General features: G+C 36.8%; 2 protein-coding genes across 4 annotated transcripts in view; one reads left to right on the top strand and one right to left on the bottom strand.

Annotated features, from left to right (window-relative positions):
* Positions 1-4,758, bottom strand: part of LOC144663375 (A disintegrin and metalloproteinase with thrombospondin motifs 6-like) — a 39,346-nt gene extending 34,588 nt beyond the window's left edge. For 2 of the 3 annotated variants that reach the window (XM_078524292.1, XM_078524295.1), the window contains exon 1: positions 1,320-1,437. The gene's annotated coding sequence lies outside the window, so the exon portion shown is untranslated. Of the gene's footprint in view, positions 1-1,319; positions 1,438-4,704 lie in introns of those variants that run through there. The other variant, XM_078524293.1, reaches the window with a different exon arrangement.
* A 3,429-nt stretch (positions 4,759-8,187) lies between these two features.
* On the top strand, positions 8,188-11,253 carry LOC144663461 (uncharacterized). Its single transcript, XM_078524422.1, has 2 exons — positions 8,188-8,868; positions 10,029-11,253. The coding sequence occupies exons 1-2, from the start codon at positions 8,553-8,555 to the stop codon at positions 10,520-10,522; spliced, it is 810 nt and encodes a 269-aa protein (XP_078380548.1). The 5' UTR covers positions 8,188-8,552; the 3' UTR covers positions 10,523-11,253.
* Positions 11,254-15,510: the final 4,257 nt, after the last annotated feature.

The following is a 15,510-nucleotide window of genomic DNA, read 5'->3' as shown; positions in this document are numbered from 1 at the left end:
AATTATGATGTCTTGTGTTTAGGAAGTCCTGTCATATTGGGCAAAAATGGAATAGAAACGCGTAGCGCGGTGAAGCTTAAAATTGCGAAATACGTCAAAGATATTTAGGATACTATATAATATCAACAATGCGGGATTCTTTGTACAATTAAGATAGAAGTATCTTAAACGATTTTAACGTAAAATTGGAAGGTGTTGCTATTGTAGACTGACGTCACAAATAGCAGTTTTACAATTGATTCTTTAAACGTCAATTTTAAACACTTAAATGGTTTTAAATTTCTCAACAGCGATTGGCTGTAGCCACAATTAGCCCGCAAGACTGTTTACGATAAAAAGACATAGATAACATTTGCTTTGGTCAAAGAAGTCAAAATGTTACGCCCTTGACTATATCGTATCTTTATATCGAGATTTTAAATACTTCCCACACAACTACCCGCAAAGGTGTTATGTTTGCCATCAGTTAATAACCAAAGCTTCCTTTCAGAATAACTTTTAATTAAAGTGGTGTTTAACCTTTCCTGCCTTTGCTCTTAAAAAGTGAAACAAAGAGATGCATTTAAAAATTGAAATTAGTTTCGAACAAAATTAAAAGTGCTTCGTCTGACTCTGAACATTTTGTCCTGCAAAGCGTGTTTTAATAGCGCAATTCTAGCCGGCCGACGTATCTATATTTTTTTCTCCTTCTAATTTCTTTTTATGTTAATTGTCTCCTCGTTCTTTTTTGTGCAAAGCGCAGCTGCTACAAGTTCAGCTAAGCGCAGTCATTACATTCACTAACACACTGATATCCCTTTAAATCTTGATACTTTATAACATAATATTGAAAAAGAAAATCCTTGATTTCAGTTGGCAGTTTATAAAAAAAAAAAAAACAAAAAAAAAAAAAACATGTAACCGCACAAAAAGCTTTCATCTGAATAGCTGCATTCACATACGGAAAAGTTATATTAACTGACAAAAGGTTCGACTCTTGATGTGCAAGAGTCCACTATAGATAACAACGACGAAGATCTAAAATTGACGATTTCGCTTTCAAATATCTTTGAATTTTCTTTTAAAATATTTGAATAACTTCGTCTGTATAAAAATATTAATAAAAGCAATCTTGCAAAAGTTCGGCTTCGCCATACATGTTTTCTCCACCTTTTCTTACACTGAATCTTTTCTACTGTCAAATTGAATATACTTTCCATTGCAACGGGTTTTTTGAAAGCATAGGCCTAAAATTTTGAATGGCGATAGCTTAAACGTTTACGTATAGATTATTGTTTTTTTCTCATACAAGTAAAGACGGTGCATTTTAACGGACTTACCTGAACAGGCCGTTCCTAAGCGAGTATGATGGTGTCGTTGTCAGACTGAACGACTTCTAATTGTTTGCGCCGTGTTTTTAAAATGTGGGGACGTCGGTTGACGATGCAAGACCTTTTGTGGTAAAATATTGTCTTTTATGTCACGGATTTTGAAATGCAGTCACACGTTGTGTCAGTCGGTGTTGAACAATGATAGGAAACGGATGTTTGGCTATTTAGCCTACAAAAAAGCCCGTGTCTTTGCCTTGAAATTCAAAGAGCACGCCTTTGACGATATAAGTTTTTTTGATTTTTTATAAGTTTTAAAACCAAGAGAGATTAACTCATAATACCCCACTTAGAAACGAAGGACCTAAATCTCGTTCAAACATTCGTCTAATGGTCATTACATCCTTATTTATTGTCTTAGAAGCTTCAAGATTATGGTTGCAATATATTTCAATGGAAGTGTTAATGACTTTTCAAGAGCCAGTTTATTGTTTACATTTTTCGTCAGGTTTCCCGTTAGATCGCTAGAGTTTGAATTAAAGAAACACTTTCTATCCCAAATGAACATATAGGCTATGTGCGAAGCTACGATCACAAAACTGAATAAAAAAGAAAAAATTCAAGTAGTATGGTGTCAAAGTAAAAAAAAAAAAAACATGAAATATTTCGTGTTGGCGCCAAAAGTGAAGGCTTTATCGTATTGATCTTTTTGATAAGGAGTAGTTTTATTATGTTTATCTTTTGCTAATTTGTTTTCCAATTTCTGCCATTGTCTGATATAGTTTAAAGGAAGTTAACCCACAACACCGGAAAAAAAGAAAAACTTAGCTTTAATCCTCAATAAGTGAATTGTCGTATTCTAAGATATTTTTGCGGTCTTTGAATACTGTACTTTCTATTGCTGGCTGCATGTAACTGTAACTGCAAACTAATCATTTAATCCTTCCAAAAAAATGATTTTGTGTTCTATCCTCCTTTTCCTCTAGTGAAAAAAGGTTGTCCCTCAAGTTGAAAAAAATAAAAAATGTAAAATGTGTGTCGGTGCGAGACGTTTTGATATCAAAAGGTGTTTGAAGCATTTAGGGGGATTATTAAGATATCAAAGTCACTCTACAATGAATGAGAACAAAGAAGAGACGAAGAAAACTGGGAATTTTCTTTCAAGTACGTTTTACTCTTTCAAGAAATTGTGTCAGTCGGGCGATGGGAAACGAAACATTTTATTAAGGTGCCTTAGCAGAAATTTAGTTCCCTGTGGTCTATTATAGAATTTTATAATAAAATGAAATCTCGAAAAAACGTTAATGCACGGAAAGAGTTCAAACATTTTTATCTTAAGTGTGAGAAGTACGGTTAGGTGATTTGTATGGCGTCTTAATTATCTTTTTTTAAAGTCTCACGTTCAGTCTACCTTTTAATAGATATACCACAGAATTGTTATAAAGGAGGATAAACAGTTTCCCGTTAGGTTACGAGAAACAAACACGAAACCCTCTGAAGGTACAAGAAATATACAATACAAAATCTAATAAGAAACAGTTCTATGGCTAGTAAATTTTAAGCTCGGTAGTGTAATGAGAAAGATATATCATCATTTCACGAGCGTGCGGGCAGGCTCGGCGGCTTCGCCACTCGTGCGTTGTCCCCGAAAAGAGGCGGCTCACAGGCTGTTGTTTTCTTGGCGTAAACCGTGCATGTGTACGTCAAAAAGTTCCGTTTCCGTGTTTCTGTCTACACGAAGACACGGAAACGGCGATTTTGAAAAATTTTCCCTAACAAGAGGCTGTCTGTTTTAGTTCCATCCTCGGTAAAGGCTTTCCGTTGCCAGGGTTTCAAGCAAAATTATTTTTTGACGCGAATATTCGAGGGTGGTTTTCAGAAAGACAGCCTTAAAGAACGTTTTCGAGAAGTTGCAGTTTGGCTGACGGTTTTCTCCTGATACGCATGAAAAGAAGTCCAATTCGCAAAGAAAAATTAAAGTTGCTTTTTCAAAGGAAAACGGATACGTGTTGACAGGGCCTTTTAGACCTTTTAAAAATGTGAAAAATGATCTCAGTATTGTTTTCTGTGTGTTTTGCTCGGTGTTAAATTGGATTGCTAGAGGGGTGATTAAAGGAATTGTGTGTGAAAACGGAAACACAATTTTTTTGTATTGTCTTTTGTATTGTTCCGTGTTCACTTTCTGAGCTAACGAGGTAATTTTAATTTGGTATTCCTTTAGACATGGAGCAGATGTTTTTTGGCTAATTTTAGTGATTAATTGTTGTTAATTTTTGGAAAAGCTTTAAGGCATTGGAAAATAAGGAAACTGAAAAGATAAGAATTATTAACATACTGACCCATTCTGCTTCGTCAAAATCAATTCTATCTTTATTGTAAAAAATCTAAATTTAGCCTACGTGCAGCCGCTTCCTATTAAAAAAAATACACCTTAACAGTGATTCGTTTTAACGCACGGGGAAAATTTAAAAAAAAAAAACAGGTCTATCGTTTGAAGGAATTGTGTGTGAAAATAAATAAAAACAAAGACGTTCTCTGTATTGTCTTCTGTATTGATTGGTGTTCAATTGCTTTGCTAACGAAGTAATTTTTTGTTTCTTCAGACCAAGACTGAACAGATGCCCTTGACCAATTGTTGTGAAAAGTTATTGTTTTTTGAACAAGCTTTAAGGCCGGGGGGGGCGAAACCAAAAACCCGCGGGCATCGGAGTAATAACTGTTAATAGACACACACGAAAATGCATTAAAATAAAATGGGTGGTCTGTCAAAATTGTCAATTTCTCCTAAGTAATTATGGTTTCGGACGAAATAAGTCTCTATTCGGTCTTATTCTAAGTACTCATTCATTCTCATTCGTACTTATTCATTTACACTTATGAAGAGAAGTAACGGAGCACAACAAAAATTAGTGGAAACTCTTGATTTTGTTCGCAATTTACACTAGCCGCATACTGGACGCATAACCAGACACACGGCATTTATAAAAAACAAACAGAAACCTTTCCCCCATTTGTCCAAACAGATTTTGAGAGGATCTGCCTTGGTTAATTCTTGTCCCAGCCTTTTAAAACTTGCTTGCTTGTTCATTTGAAAAGCATGTACAGTTTTTCGTTTTTCTCGCTATTAAAACGTTCTTTAAATCAATCCCGCAATTTTTCAAAATCGATACCGTTTCTGGACGCTGACTGTTTCTAAAAACATTCTTTACCATTTTAAGCTATTCGCTGCAAACATATAACCTAATACGCATGCTTTCCAGAAATAACAAATTTAAAAGCAGCTACTATGTGGTTGTTTCAGTTAGTATAACTGGCAACACATCGACGGGGATTAAAACTATCAGGAGATTTTTCTTCAAGTAAGAAGGAAGCCAGAATTTCAAACTCTCGAACATACCCTTTGACTTCAGACCTTGATAGCCAGAATCTTCCAGACTGCGTTTAGTGTCTAATTATTACCAATGTTAGTTTTGAGGCGCTCAAATCGCGCTGTGTTTACTTTTATAATCACTGAAGCGCGATCACGCTATTGTTTATTTTTTTTTCCATTGTAAGCAAAACGACCTCGGAAGGCCATTTATTAACATAAGAAAAGAAGCGACTTTGCTCTTAATTGATATGCAGGACTAGGCACTTTACGTTCCTTAATCTGTTATCTTTCAGTCAATCAAGAAGCCTTATCGTGTCCCGTGATGTCAATGTAGCATTTGTTGTAAGCTTAGGTCAGCGGTCTACACTGGGCGCATGCTCATTGTAATAAACCGTGTTCTGTACATCTGCCATCTTGTGTAGTGTTCTTTACACTTCAGTCAAGACATAAATTATGCTGCATAAATTAAAAAATTCCCGCGCTTTTTTGTATTTTTTTTTTTTTTTCTTCTTTTCTTTCCCCCCTTTTTTTTTTTTTTTTTTTTTTTTTTTTTATTTTTTTTTTTTTTTTTTTTTTTTTTTTTTTTTTTTTTTTTTTGGTCGCCTCCCCCCTTTTTCTTTTTGTTTTTTTTTTTAAATTTTGTTTTTTTTTTTTTTTTTTTTTTTTTTTGGTGTTTTTAAAAATATAGTTGTTTGGGGGTATAATATAAAAAAAGGGGAAAAATAAAAAGGGGGGCAAAAAATAGTTAAAAGGGAAAAAAAAAAAAAAAAAAAAAAAAGGGAAAAAAATTAAAAATTTGGAAGGAACAAATAACCTCGTGTTATTTAAAATTATTAAGATTATTTTTTAAGTCCATGCGTATCCATCTTACGAATTCAAAGATCCATTTGCCACAATTGTTCCAGGCGTTGTCAATCGATAGAAATCGATATCGGAAATCGATAGTGAAGCGCGCATGGTACCCTCCGCGAGGCCCAGACAACATCAGCGTGTTCTAAGAGGAATAGGGGGAATCTGGTCTAAATTTTCGTTTTAAAAAAAGTTTTTTGGTAACACTGACTGTTTTAGAAAGTGTTTTAGAAAAATCGACCGCCAATCCGGTCGGTTTGTTTGAGTCATGATGTCACTCGCGCGCTTCACTATTGATACAATCGATATAATTATTTAAGTTAACAAATAGGATGGACTTACCTTTTAGGAAATCGGAGCCACTATACAAGCTGAAGCCAACTTATCAACTCACTGTTAAAAAAGGCGGACTAGATCAGCACTGTATGCTAATTTTCTTAGAAAAGAATATTTTCGAATTATGTTTGAAAATACCAACAATGGTGTACCTATCTGCGAAAGGCATAATGAGCTTGATGTGTGAAACTCTTTCTTGTGAAATTGATGTGTTTCGTAGAAAAAAGCTTTTGTTTCCGACTTCTTTGTCAATGACAATTGCTGTATTACGTTTCGTTTCTTCTTTCTTCAACTATAAAAAGCGATGAAGCCGCAAACACAACAGACGGGATTTAATTTTGCCATTGTTCGCTGTTCTGGCCTTGTGTGAGTTAGGCAGGTCTGTTAACTAAAGATTTTTTTTGTCGGTCAGCTAAACATGTTGACATTATTATTGCTCGATCCTTACGCTGATTGGTTGTCTTCAAAAGACCAATCAAGTGATTGTAAAATACTCTGCTTCTTTATTCATTGCTCGACCAAACTTATTAAACAAAAGGCGAGGCATAAATTCAAAATGTTTTTAGCGGGGTAATCGTTAAAAAATATCTTTTACCAAAACTAAGCAGGGGGCCAGGGCCCCCGGCACCTCCCCTAGATCAGCCGCTGTGGGAGAGTGTTAAAGAAGTCAAAACAAGAACAATACAAAGATATTATATCTCAAAACGATGTTTATTGGAATGATTAATCAATAAAGTCTTTACCAGCAGTGATCAAACATATCAAAGATATGAGCATATCAGTTCAGATTAGTTATGTTTTTTTTTCAATTTTTGAGATTTTAATTTAATACTTCACAGCCTCGAGGAGAGTACTTTTTAATAAAGTATTTGTATTTGTATCTTGCACTTGAAAAATAAATATGGAGATCACACACAGGGAGGATAACTTCACTGCCACTTTGACGAGAACAAATCTTCGCATTACTCGACAAAGTTGGTATCAAAATTAGCCCAAATTGACCAGAATTTTCTTTTCGTTGAATTTTTAGTGTCATTGTTTCGTGTTAGTTTTAGCGTTAATTAGTTCCCTTTGTTTTTAGTCTATTTCTGTACATGTTACTTTTATTTGCATATTGGTATATACTCTGTTGCGTGTAATTTATTCAGTCAGTTTTTGTTTGCGAGTTTCGAGTCGAGTTTTGAGTTTACGGACTATTTCGAGTTTATGGTCAAGTTCCAAGCTTTACAATTCGTCTTTTATAATTCCTTTAGAGGTCACATCCGTCTTTGTAAGTTTCTCGTTTATTTCGCTTTGTCGTTTTCCTGTTTTCCTTATGTCGTTCGTTGTTAGTTATTTTATGCTCGTTTCTGTGTTTGTAATTTTGTTATTTTCAGCTACCGTATCTTTCTTCGATTGAACTTGTGTATGGCAAAATGGTTTACGCGTGATTTTACGTTTTGCGACTACAGGTACATTTTTCGTTACATCATTCTGTCACGCATGCTGGAGCTCAGTCTACCGAGTAACGTTTTTTGCGCGGAATAAAAGTGTACAAAAATTGATGTTTCTGGAGGGGTCTGAAATGACATTGTGTCGGAGTTGAAACTTTTTCAATCACTATCGATATTTGATACTTTCACGGAGACATGGGTGTTTGAAACTCTGCTATTGCGTATACTCGGCGAATTAAAAATTTACATCTCTCGCGGAATGACTTCCCCATCGGTTTAATCTGGACTAATTTCCATATTAAAAAAGGGAAATTCCCTTTCTGTTACGGGATTTCTGAGAAATGCCAGAAACGTCATTGTCAATTCAACCTACTTAGATCCAGACAAACAGAAGTTTTTGAAAAACGCAAAAGGTAAGAAAAGGATTACCAGTAACTGGTTTAAATATTCAGCGCTGACAATTTATAAAGGTTTGTATGTGCATGTAGACTTTAAGATAAGATAAGAAACTTTATTTAAGTGTCAAAAACCTTATAGCCTGGAAAATAATACCATACTAATTAGGGGACACTGCTAAAAACTAAAAGCTACACTACTTGCTACACTACACTACTTTGTAAACTGGGCTTCCTTGACGCGAACTTTAACTTGTGTTCTCCTTGAAAGCGTTCACCACACTAACTCCAATGCTAAAATGAAACGCTTGGATGAAAATCTCAAAGCAAGAGCTGAAAAAGGTCTCTGTGTCTTTATTCCTTCATTTAGCATGAACAAACGACGCAAAAAAATTCTGGAGAAGTACAGGAAGCGTTAAAGAATAACGAGATCGATTCCTTTGAGAACAGAAACGAAACTTTAATTACAACAAGCTCAGACACGGAAGAGCATCGAAAATGTATTGCATCACCTCCGTCCAATTTGCATAAAGTTTGCTTTGTGGAACTTAACTGGAAAACTCTCAAACCCTCAAACTATAAAAAATAAGAGTGAATGTTTAGAAAAATTGAATAAAATCCCGAAAATGTGTCCGAAGGGTCGAAAAAACCGGAAGTGCCTCCAATCGACTGATAATGTGAGATGGAGACTTCATACATACTTCTCGAAGGTTTCATTTTCATTGTTACCTGATCATGTGAGCTTTTTGCATCAACGCCGAAGAAATTTGCGTACCTGTATTGTTGTGATCTTCTACTTGTTTGTGATTTTTGTATAATTTTACATTTTAGACACGGTTTCATTTTTCTCTGGCTCGTGAAAATGGAGGACCGATCAACGCTGGCAGCGACGGCTTTTGCAGCCTCCTCAACCTACGAACAAGTTCGACCTAGTTATACTATTGAATCTGTAAAGTTCCTTCTGAAAAAGCTTGGAATCCTAGAACAGCAGCAGATGCAAACCCTCAATATTCTTGAATTAGGCTCCGGTACAGGCAAATTCACTCGGCTTATGATGGAAGTGTTGAAGGGGAACAATACGCGAGTGATAGCGAGTGATCCCACTCAAACCATGATACAACAGTTCCGAAGAGTTTTGCCAAATGTCGAGTTGCTACAGTGCTACGCAGAAAACATTGGTAGGTTTGCTATTGATATATATTTAGTGCGTATCGACCATTTTGTGCCGGATCAAGCGCCCATCACCAAAAGTGGTGAAAGTAAAAAAAAAAAAAAATAAACAAAAGGAAACGTAACCGTAACATCTAATGCGCATTTTCCGAGAAAAAGTGAACAAGTGAAAATCACACACAGACAAAATATTGTTAATGACATGTAGGATTCTCACTGTGTATCAACACGGGGCAGATCGAATTTTATTCCTGGAAAACCAAAAATACGCTTCTGTTTTCTTGCGCAATATTTAGTGTGCCTTTAGGCGTCCTATAGGGCCTTTTTCATTTAATTATGCAAGCTAACGCTGTGAAGTCATCCTCAGTCTTTACTGTACCTGAAATAGAAAACCATAGGTAAAGCTGTAGTTAAAGGAATCCCCCACTGTTGAAATATATTGCTATTAAATTGATGGGAAAATAATCTTTAACGAAAATTTGTTAAAAGCTAAAGTTAAAACTAATTCAGTGTTAACGCAAATACTGGCTACAGATATCAGCTATTTTGAGTTTTGAATAGCCCGTACGCTGCTATTTTTGGCTATGGTGACGTCACATGGTTGCCCTTTTGTTGCAAAACAATAAAGCTATTGTGTTCTTATAGAGCGGTTTTCACTTGATTATCAAAAGTAATTTGCGTTTGCTTTGGTTTTGCATCACTACGCTTAGTGATTGGTTTAAAAATCTCGCGCCACCTTCTTAGCCAATCAGAAGTAAAACCAAAACCAATCGTGACTCGCTCACGCACGTTTTCCCGCGCTTCGTGCCTGCGACATGTATTTTCTTCGAGTTTTGATTTTTCACTGGATTGTCTATTGTTGGGCGGTTTATTTTGTTTTTGGTTTTATTTACTAATTGAAAATGCTCTAAAGGGAAACGTGTGACGTCGCGATGAGTTCAAAAGGCCGCGCGTGGAAATTTAAATCTGGAAATGGTCGATATCCAATTTTCCGGAACCTTAATAGATTTTTAAAACTTATTTTAACAAAATGTCAGTTAAAACAATATTTATAACGTTTTTACGGGAATATGTTTCAACAATATGGGTTTCCAGTCCCTAGGGTTTTGAGAATGATCGAATTACTTACTTATTTGTCCCGTTTGTACATGTATCTGTGAATATGTAGTCCTTCCAGACGCGAGTGTAGACGCGATTGTGGCAGCCCAATGTTTCCACTGGTTTGCAAACGAAGATGCTGTGAGGGAGATCCACCGAGTGTTAGTCCCTGGGGGAACTTTAGGAATGATCTGGACCATACCTGATGAATCAGTGCCTTGGGTAAAAGATGTCTCAGCATTTTTTCGCCCATTGGAAAAGGACTTTAAGTACACCACCTCTAAAGAAACCATGGGGAAGGTCTTTGAAGAAGTTGGAGAGCTGTTTACCGTCGAGGAGGATTCAAGCAATAAGATTTCATGGCTGGTCACCTATGAAAGCTGCTACAAGTGTTTTGCATCAAAAGGAATTTTGCAAAGCAGCTCGGATGAAATCAAACAGCAGTTTAAGACTTGGTTTGACAAGGTTATGATAAAGCATTTTCCTGAAAGGGAAAGAAACGAGTTATTCATTTTTCCTTTGGTTGCTTTGATATGTTGGTGCAAGAAAATCAATGAAGCATAGAGTTGCCTTTGTAAAAGCACTTCGTTGGAGTAGCTTTTAGCTAATAACCGTCCAGACGTATTGATGTATTTACTTTGCTTTGGCCGCACGCTTTTGCTTAGAGTTAATGATTGCAGTGTACCCCGCTCTATGGATACCCTTATTAATTGGGAACCAATCAAAAAGCTAGAAATGCAATGACTGAGCTAGGTTGAGAATTTACTAAAAGTGGTTATTCAAACAGTTTTCCTATCATTAACCTGGATGTCATGTGAAATAATGATTCACATGCGAGTGAAAGGTTCACTTTGCTGCTGTAATTGTAAATGTAAATTTTGTTTATAGTGGTCATGCACTTAGCTGCTTGTTTGCAGGCATGCTACTGAAACAGAGGAAACAAATATTCTAAATGAACATAACATGATTAAAAATCCTAACTGGCAGAAAGCAGACCAGTTGGCTATATACAAAGCGTGACCGAGGATTTGAACTCGGGACGACCGAAAACAAATCCAGCTAGTGGCAGGGTGGAGATTTTGAACCCTGGACCTCCGAATAACAACACCTGAACAACAGCCCTAAACCACTCGGTCACGCTGCCTGTCTCAACGAGTCATACAAGTTTACAATTTTGTTAGGGAGTTGCAGCTTTCGAATGGAACAATGCGTTTAATTTCAGTTGCGGAGTGCAGCAAACGCTATTTTTAGCTGGTTTTAACAGTATCATTTGATGAAGACCGTCAGGTCTACTATGATTTGTGACGTCTACTTGTTTGATGAATATTCAAGATGGCTGAGAGTGTGACATTTCGGAGGCAAAAAATGACGAAAAAAAAAATAAATTTCTTGATAATTAACGGGAAGAACATTTAAGCACCTAACACAGACGATACGGTCGTTTCTTTCCCCGTTTTTACACAGTTTCGAACTTCTCTTACATAAACATTGCTAATATTTACCTTCCAAATGTTGCTGTCACAACCACTCAAGTTCAAAACGGATGCAATTGAAATTAATTGAAAATTCAGCGCCGCCATACAGCCAAAGTTTGTATCGATCTGTTTCTTTGTTCTGTACTCGACATTTCATTAGCTGAAGCTAACTTTGTCTGGGTGACCCCGGTTACAGTAGCCGCACTGTAAGGTCGCGGGGGACACCTTTGGCTTATCATTATGCATTTATTTTAAGCGTATGCACGAAGTGCAACGTCTGACATCGACAACTTAACGAGCGAGTATTTGCATAAAAATATGAGCGCGCGCCTGATTTGATGTGTTCGCGTGTGGAATTTTTTGTGACAAAAATGTTTACTCAAAAGAAAAGTAGGGCTCTGAAAAATTCCCATGTTTATTTGATTCTAAAACGGAAAATTTTTATCCAATTTACAACAATGCTTAACTTTATGCGTTTATATAGATTGAAGGAAGTCTATGGCCTAACACAGATCGTGACTTTTTTTGGTAAAAAACGCATTGTTTTCACAACTAAAGCGTGAAATATAATTACCATAATTACCATTTGGAAACCGTGTTTTGATCGGGAGACCGCAGGCAGCCCAAGCTAACGATAAGCCACGAGCCACAGTATTCTGAGACTCAATTTATAAGGATTTCTATGGGAATAAAACAATTTTCTTTTACGATATAGAAATTCGAACGTTTTATGAATAACATTGACTAAGGGACGGACCATTATTTTCTTGGAGGGGGGGGGGGGATGAAAAACTTTCCTCTGTAAACTTTTTATTTTAGTTTATGCACCTCTGCAAACAATTTTTTTCGAAATTCTTACTATTTTTTGTTATACATATCGTTTTTGCAAACAATTTATTTTGTCTTCCCAGGCCCTGCAAACAATTTTTTTCAATATTTTTCATCCCCCTCTACCAAAAAATAATGGTCCGTCCCTTACACTGTTGCTGTGCCGTGTTCTTTCTTGTTTGCCAGCTCCTCAAGCCAATTTGAAGCGATTTGGACGAGTTACTGTATTGCGAAATTTTGAACACGTGTAGGTGAAGTCTGCGTCCGAGCCAAGTGGCCCATACAGCCGGAGCTTATTCCGGTTTCCGTAGCATTAAGCGACTGAGATTATTTATTAAATATTCCCAAGGCTGGAAACTATTTTCGACAGCATCTCACTCGAAGCAAAATATCTTTCGTGATATTCGTCAAATCACTACAGAATCTCCAGCACCGCAATCTCCGGTTATTTCCGGCTCTTTCCTATCGTTGTTCATTTGGTTCCGAGTGCCTAAGTGAAGCATAGAAAATTCTTCAAAAGTGCCATTCTTGCTTTTCTTGTTATGCGCGGCCCATCAAACCACACACAAAATGGCGTCAGGGCGACAAAATCGACTTCAGTGGGGGTAAATTAGTGAAGTAAACTAGGAATACTGTAGTGTGACATAACAGAAGCGGAATTCTAAAAGAGCGCTTTTAAAAAAAGAGAGAAGGCATTCAATTCAAATTTGCACATTTAGACCACCATAACTTGCTGGTAAACTTTAAATTAAAAAATCCGCTTCTGTTATGACACTCTAGAGGTATTGACTGATTAGTTTTTGACAAGATCACAGTGTGCTGTCTCCTACTCGTTCCGCAAACTCTGCCCCAAAATCAAGTTCTTCCCAATTTGAACTAACGAGGCTATTACATCGCCGTTAAGTGTAATCTACAAATAAAAGATCGCATTAATAGTCGTTCATCATTTCTGTATGTCTCTGTAAAATTTGAGCTTAATCGCATCCATAACAGCCGAGAAATAAGCGTTTTAAAAGATGCAGGTCAAGCAAAATTTCGCTTCATGAATTGGGCGTGTTTAAAACACGAAATGGCGAAATGGCGAAATGGCGAAACGACGAAATGGCGAAATGACGAAATGGCAAAATGTTAAGATAAATACACGTAAATAATATAGTTTGGTTTCCTTTTGAACTTCAAGGTAGTTCTGTTTACATGTCTAGACTGAATTAAGTTATTTCAAGGGAACATTTCAATGTTCTGGCCCAGGAATATAATGAATACTTGTCACTTATCACAACGCCAAATTGAACGTATTGCTGAAAGGTCGCAGCACACCAGGATATTTTTTTCATTTAGTACTTGCCAAGTTGCCTATCAGTATCTGCACTGCACTACAGAGCTTACATTGTATCGAAGGACTGATATAGACATCGGACGTTACTCCGTTTCTGTGCAAAGAACGTTTGCCACTGATATCGTGTATGAACTTTATCGCAAACTGAAGTAGGTTTGGTTTTGTTAATCCATTTCTTTTGAATGTTGGAGCTCAAAGCATTACTTCATAGCCGAGACTCGGTGACAAATACGAGATAAACTGAAACAAATCATTTCTTCCGATGTCTAAACGAAATGCCGACATCTCGATCAAGAATGTCCCAGGCGTATCACACAGCGCCCTGTTAACAGGGAGAAACTGGAATCCAAATTACCCATAGGTTCGTGTTAGGTTCGTGACGGGTCTACGTGACGGAGAATTTGTGATTGCAGTTTCTTTTATTTTTCGGGACTTATTTACAAGGATGAATTCGGCAACATATGAAAATTCCAGTACAACGGTAATATCGTATAACTTTGGCTTTTATTTTCAGTATCATTTCGCCATTTCGCCATTTCGCCATTTCGCCGTTTCGCCATTTCGCCATTTCGTGTTTCAAACACGCCCTCATGAATTTATTCATGTTATCATAAGTGTCCCCCGCGACCTTAAACAAAATGCAATTTACGGGAAGATCCGAAAACCAAATATGCTTCGCTGAGAGAGTAAAACCCATCACTTTCATATTAAAATCAGCTTTACTAAACCAGCTCAGTAAGTCTTAAATGATAAGCGACAAAGCGGCAATTTTTCATGACCTTCTCAAATACCACCTACAGCGAATTATCTGCTATGTTCACTCTCTCTTTTACATCACTGTAGCTGTTGTAAATCTCTTTCCTCTTTTACTTCAGGGAACTTGATTGTCTCTGAGCTCAGTTTCACTTCCGTTTCTTGTCTTGATCAGCCGCGGGACCGGTTGGTATTTGACTTGTTCAAGAAAGAAAATATTCACTGAGCTTTGCAACTTCATAACTTTACACGATACAAAATTTAGAGGAGCAAAGAATATTTACCAAGAAGTATTTCCTCTTGCTTGCTTTCTTCACGTGTTTCATTGACCTTCATATCATTTAGATTAAACAACGCGCCATAAATAATTTTGGGGGAAATGAGATGGCAGTCACTGCTGAGAGGTGATACGAACTTTATATTCAGCAAACAGAGGAAAGCAAAATAGTATAATTTAGTTTAATTGCGTTCGACGAAGGAGAACGCATACTAATCACGTCGTTTTTTTCGAACTCAGTCACGATCACGTGGGTATCGGTCGTAAGTTGGGACAATTTTCAAGATTTGGAAGCCATCTTGGTGTGGCTGGCTGGCTGACACATGGCCTCGATTTCATGCAGAACAATATGGCGTCGATTTTGGAATTCCAAAAACGTATTTTGTTGAAGAAATGGCCGAAACGTGTACCCGAAGTTAAAATAATATTGAAAATGACACTGCGAGCATAACAGCGTTTTATCCAGGGAAGTAGAGTTTTATTCCGCCACCGAATTTTGCTAAAATAATGGCCGTTCGTGGAAAGTTGTCTCACGATGAGCTTCTTCGTAGCCACTGGACGAAACTTGTATTTTTGTTTTTCGCTAATAAACACAACAACAGTGATGAAATGATAGCAGGCTCAGAGCTGTAAATCAATGTAATTTCGACTGTGGTTTGGTATGCGCTTTCTTCGTTCCTTTCCCTTTGCTTATTTCGAACTATTTTTCGCAGCTTTCTCCAAGGTAAGTGAAGTTGTACCCATTTATTCGAAGCGTCAGTAGCAAATATAACTAAAGCTTATCAGAAAATTACAAAGCTGTGTAGTGGTGAGTTTTCTACGCGTTTTCTAGGAAGATTCAACTTCTCTCTGCGTACAAACTTGTAAGACTCTACCAAGTTAA

Source organism: Oculina patagonica, chromosome 8 (genome assembly GCF_052425735.1).
Source record: "Oculina patagonica isolate OP01 chromosome 8, crgOcupat, whole genome shotgun sequence".
NCBI classification, from domain to species: domain Eukaryota; kingdom Metazoa; phylum Cnidaria; class Anthozoa; order Scleractinia; family Oculinidae; genus Oculina; species Oculina patagonica.
This window is presented reverse-complemented; position numbering and strand designations above follow the sequence as displayed.

Bases quoted from the DNA above. Each gene is read 5' to 3' on its own strand.
- LOC144663461 (XM_078524422.1), top strand. From the start codon at position 8,553: ATGGAGGACCGATCAACGCTGGCAGCGACGGCTTTTGCAGCCTCCTCA. The intron at 8,869-10,028 runs GTAGGTTTGCTA...GTGAATATGTAG, and splicing joins GTGCTACGCAGAAAACATTG to TCCTTCCAGACGCGAGTGTA.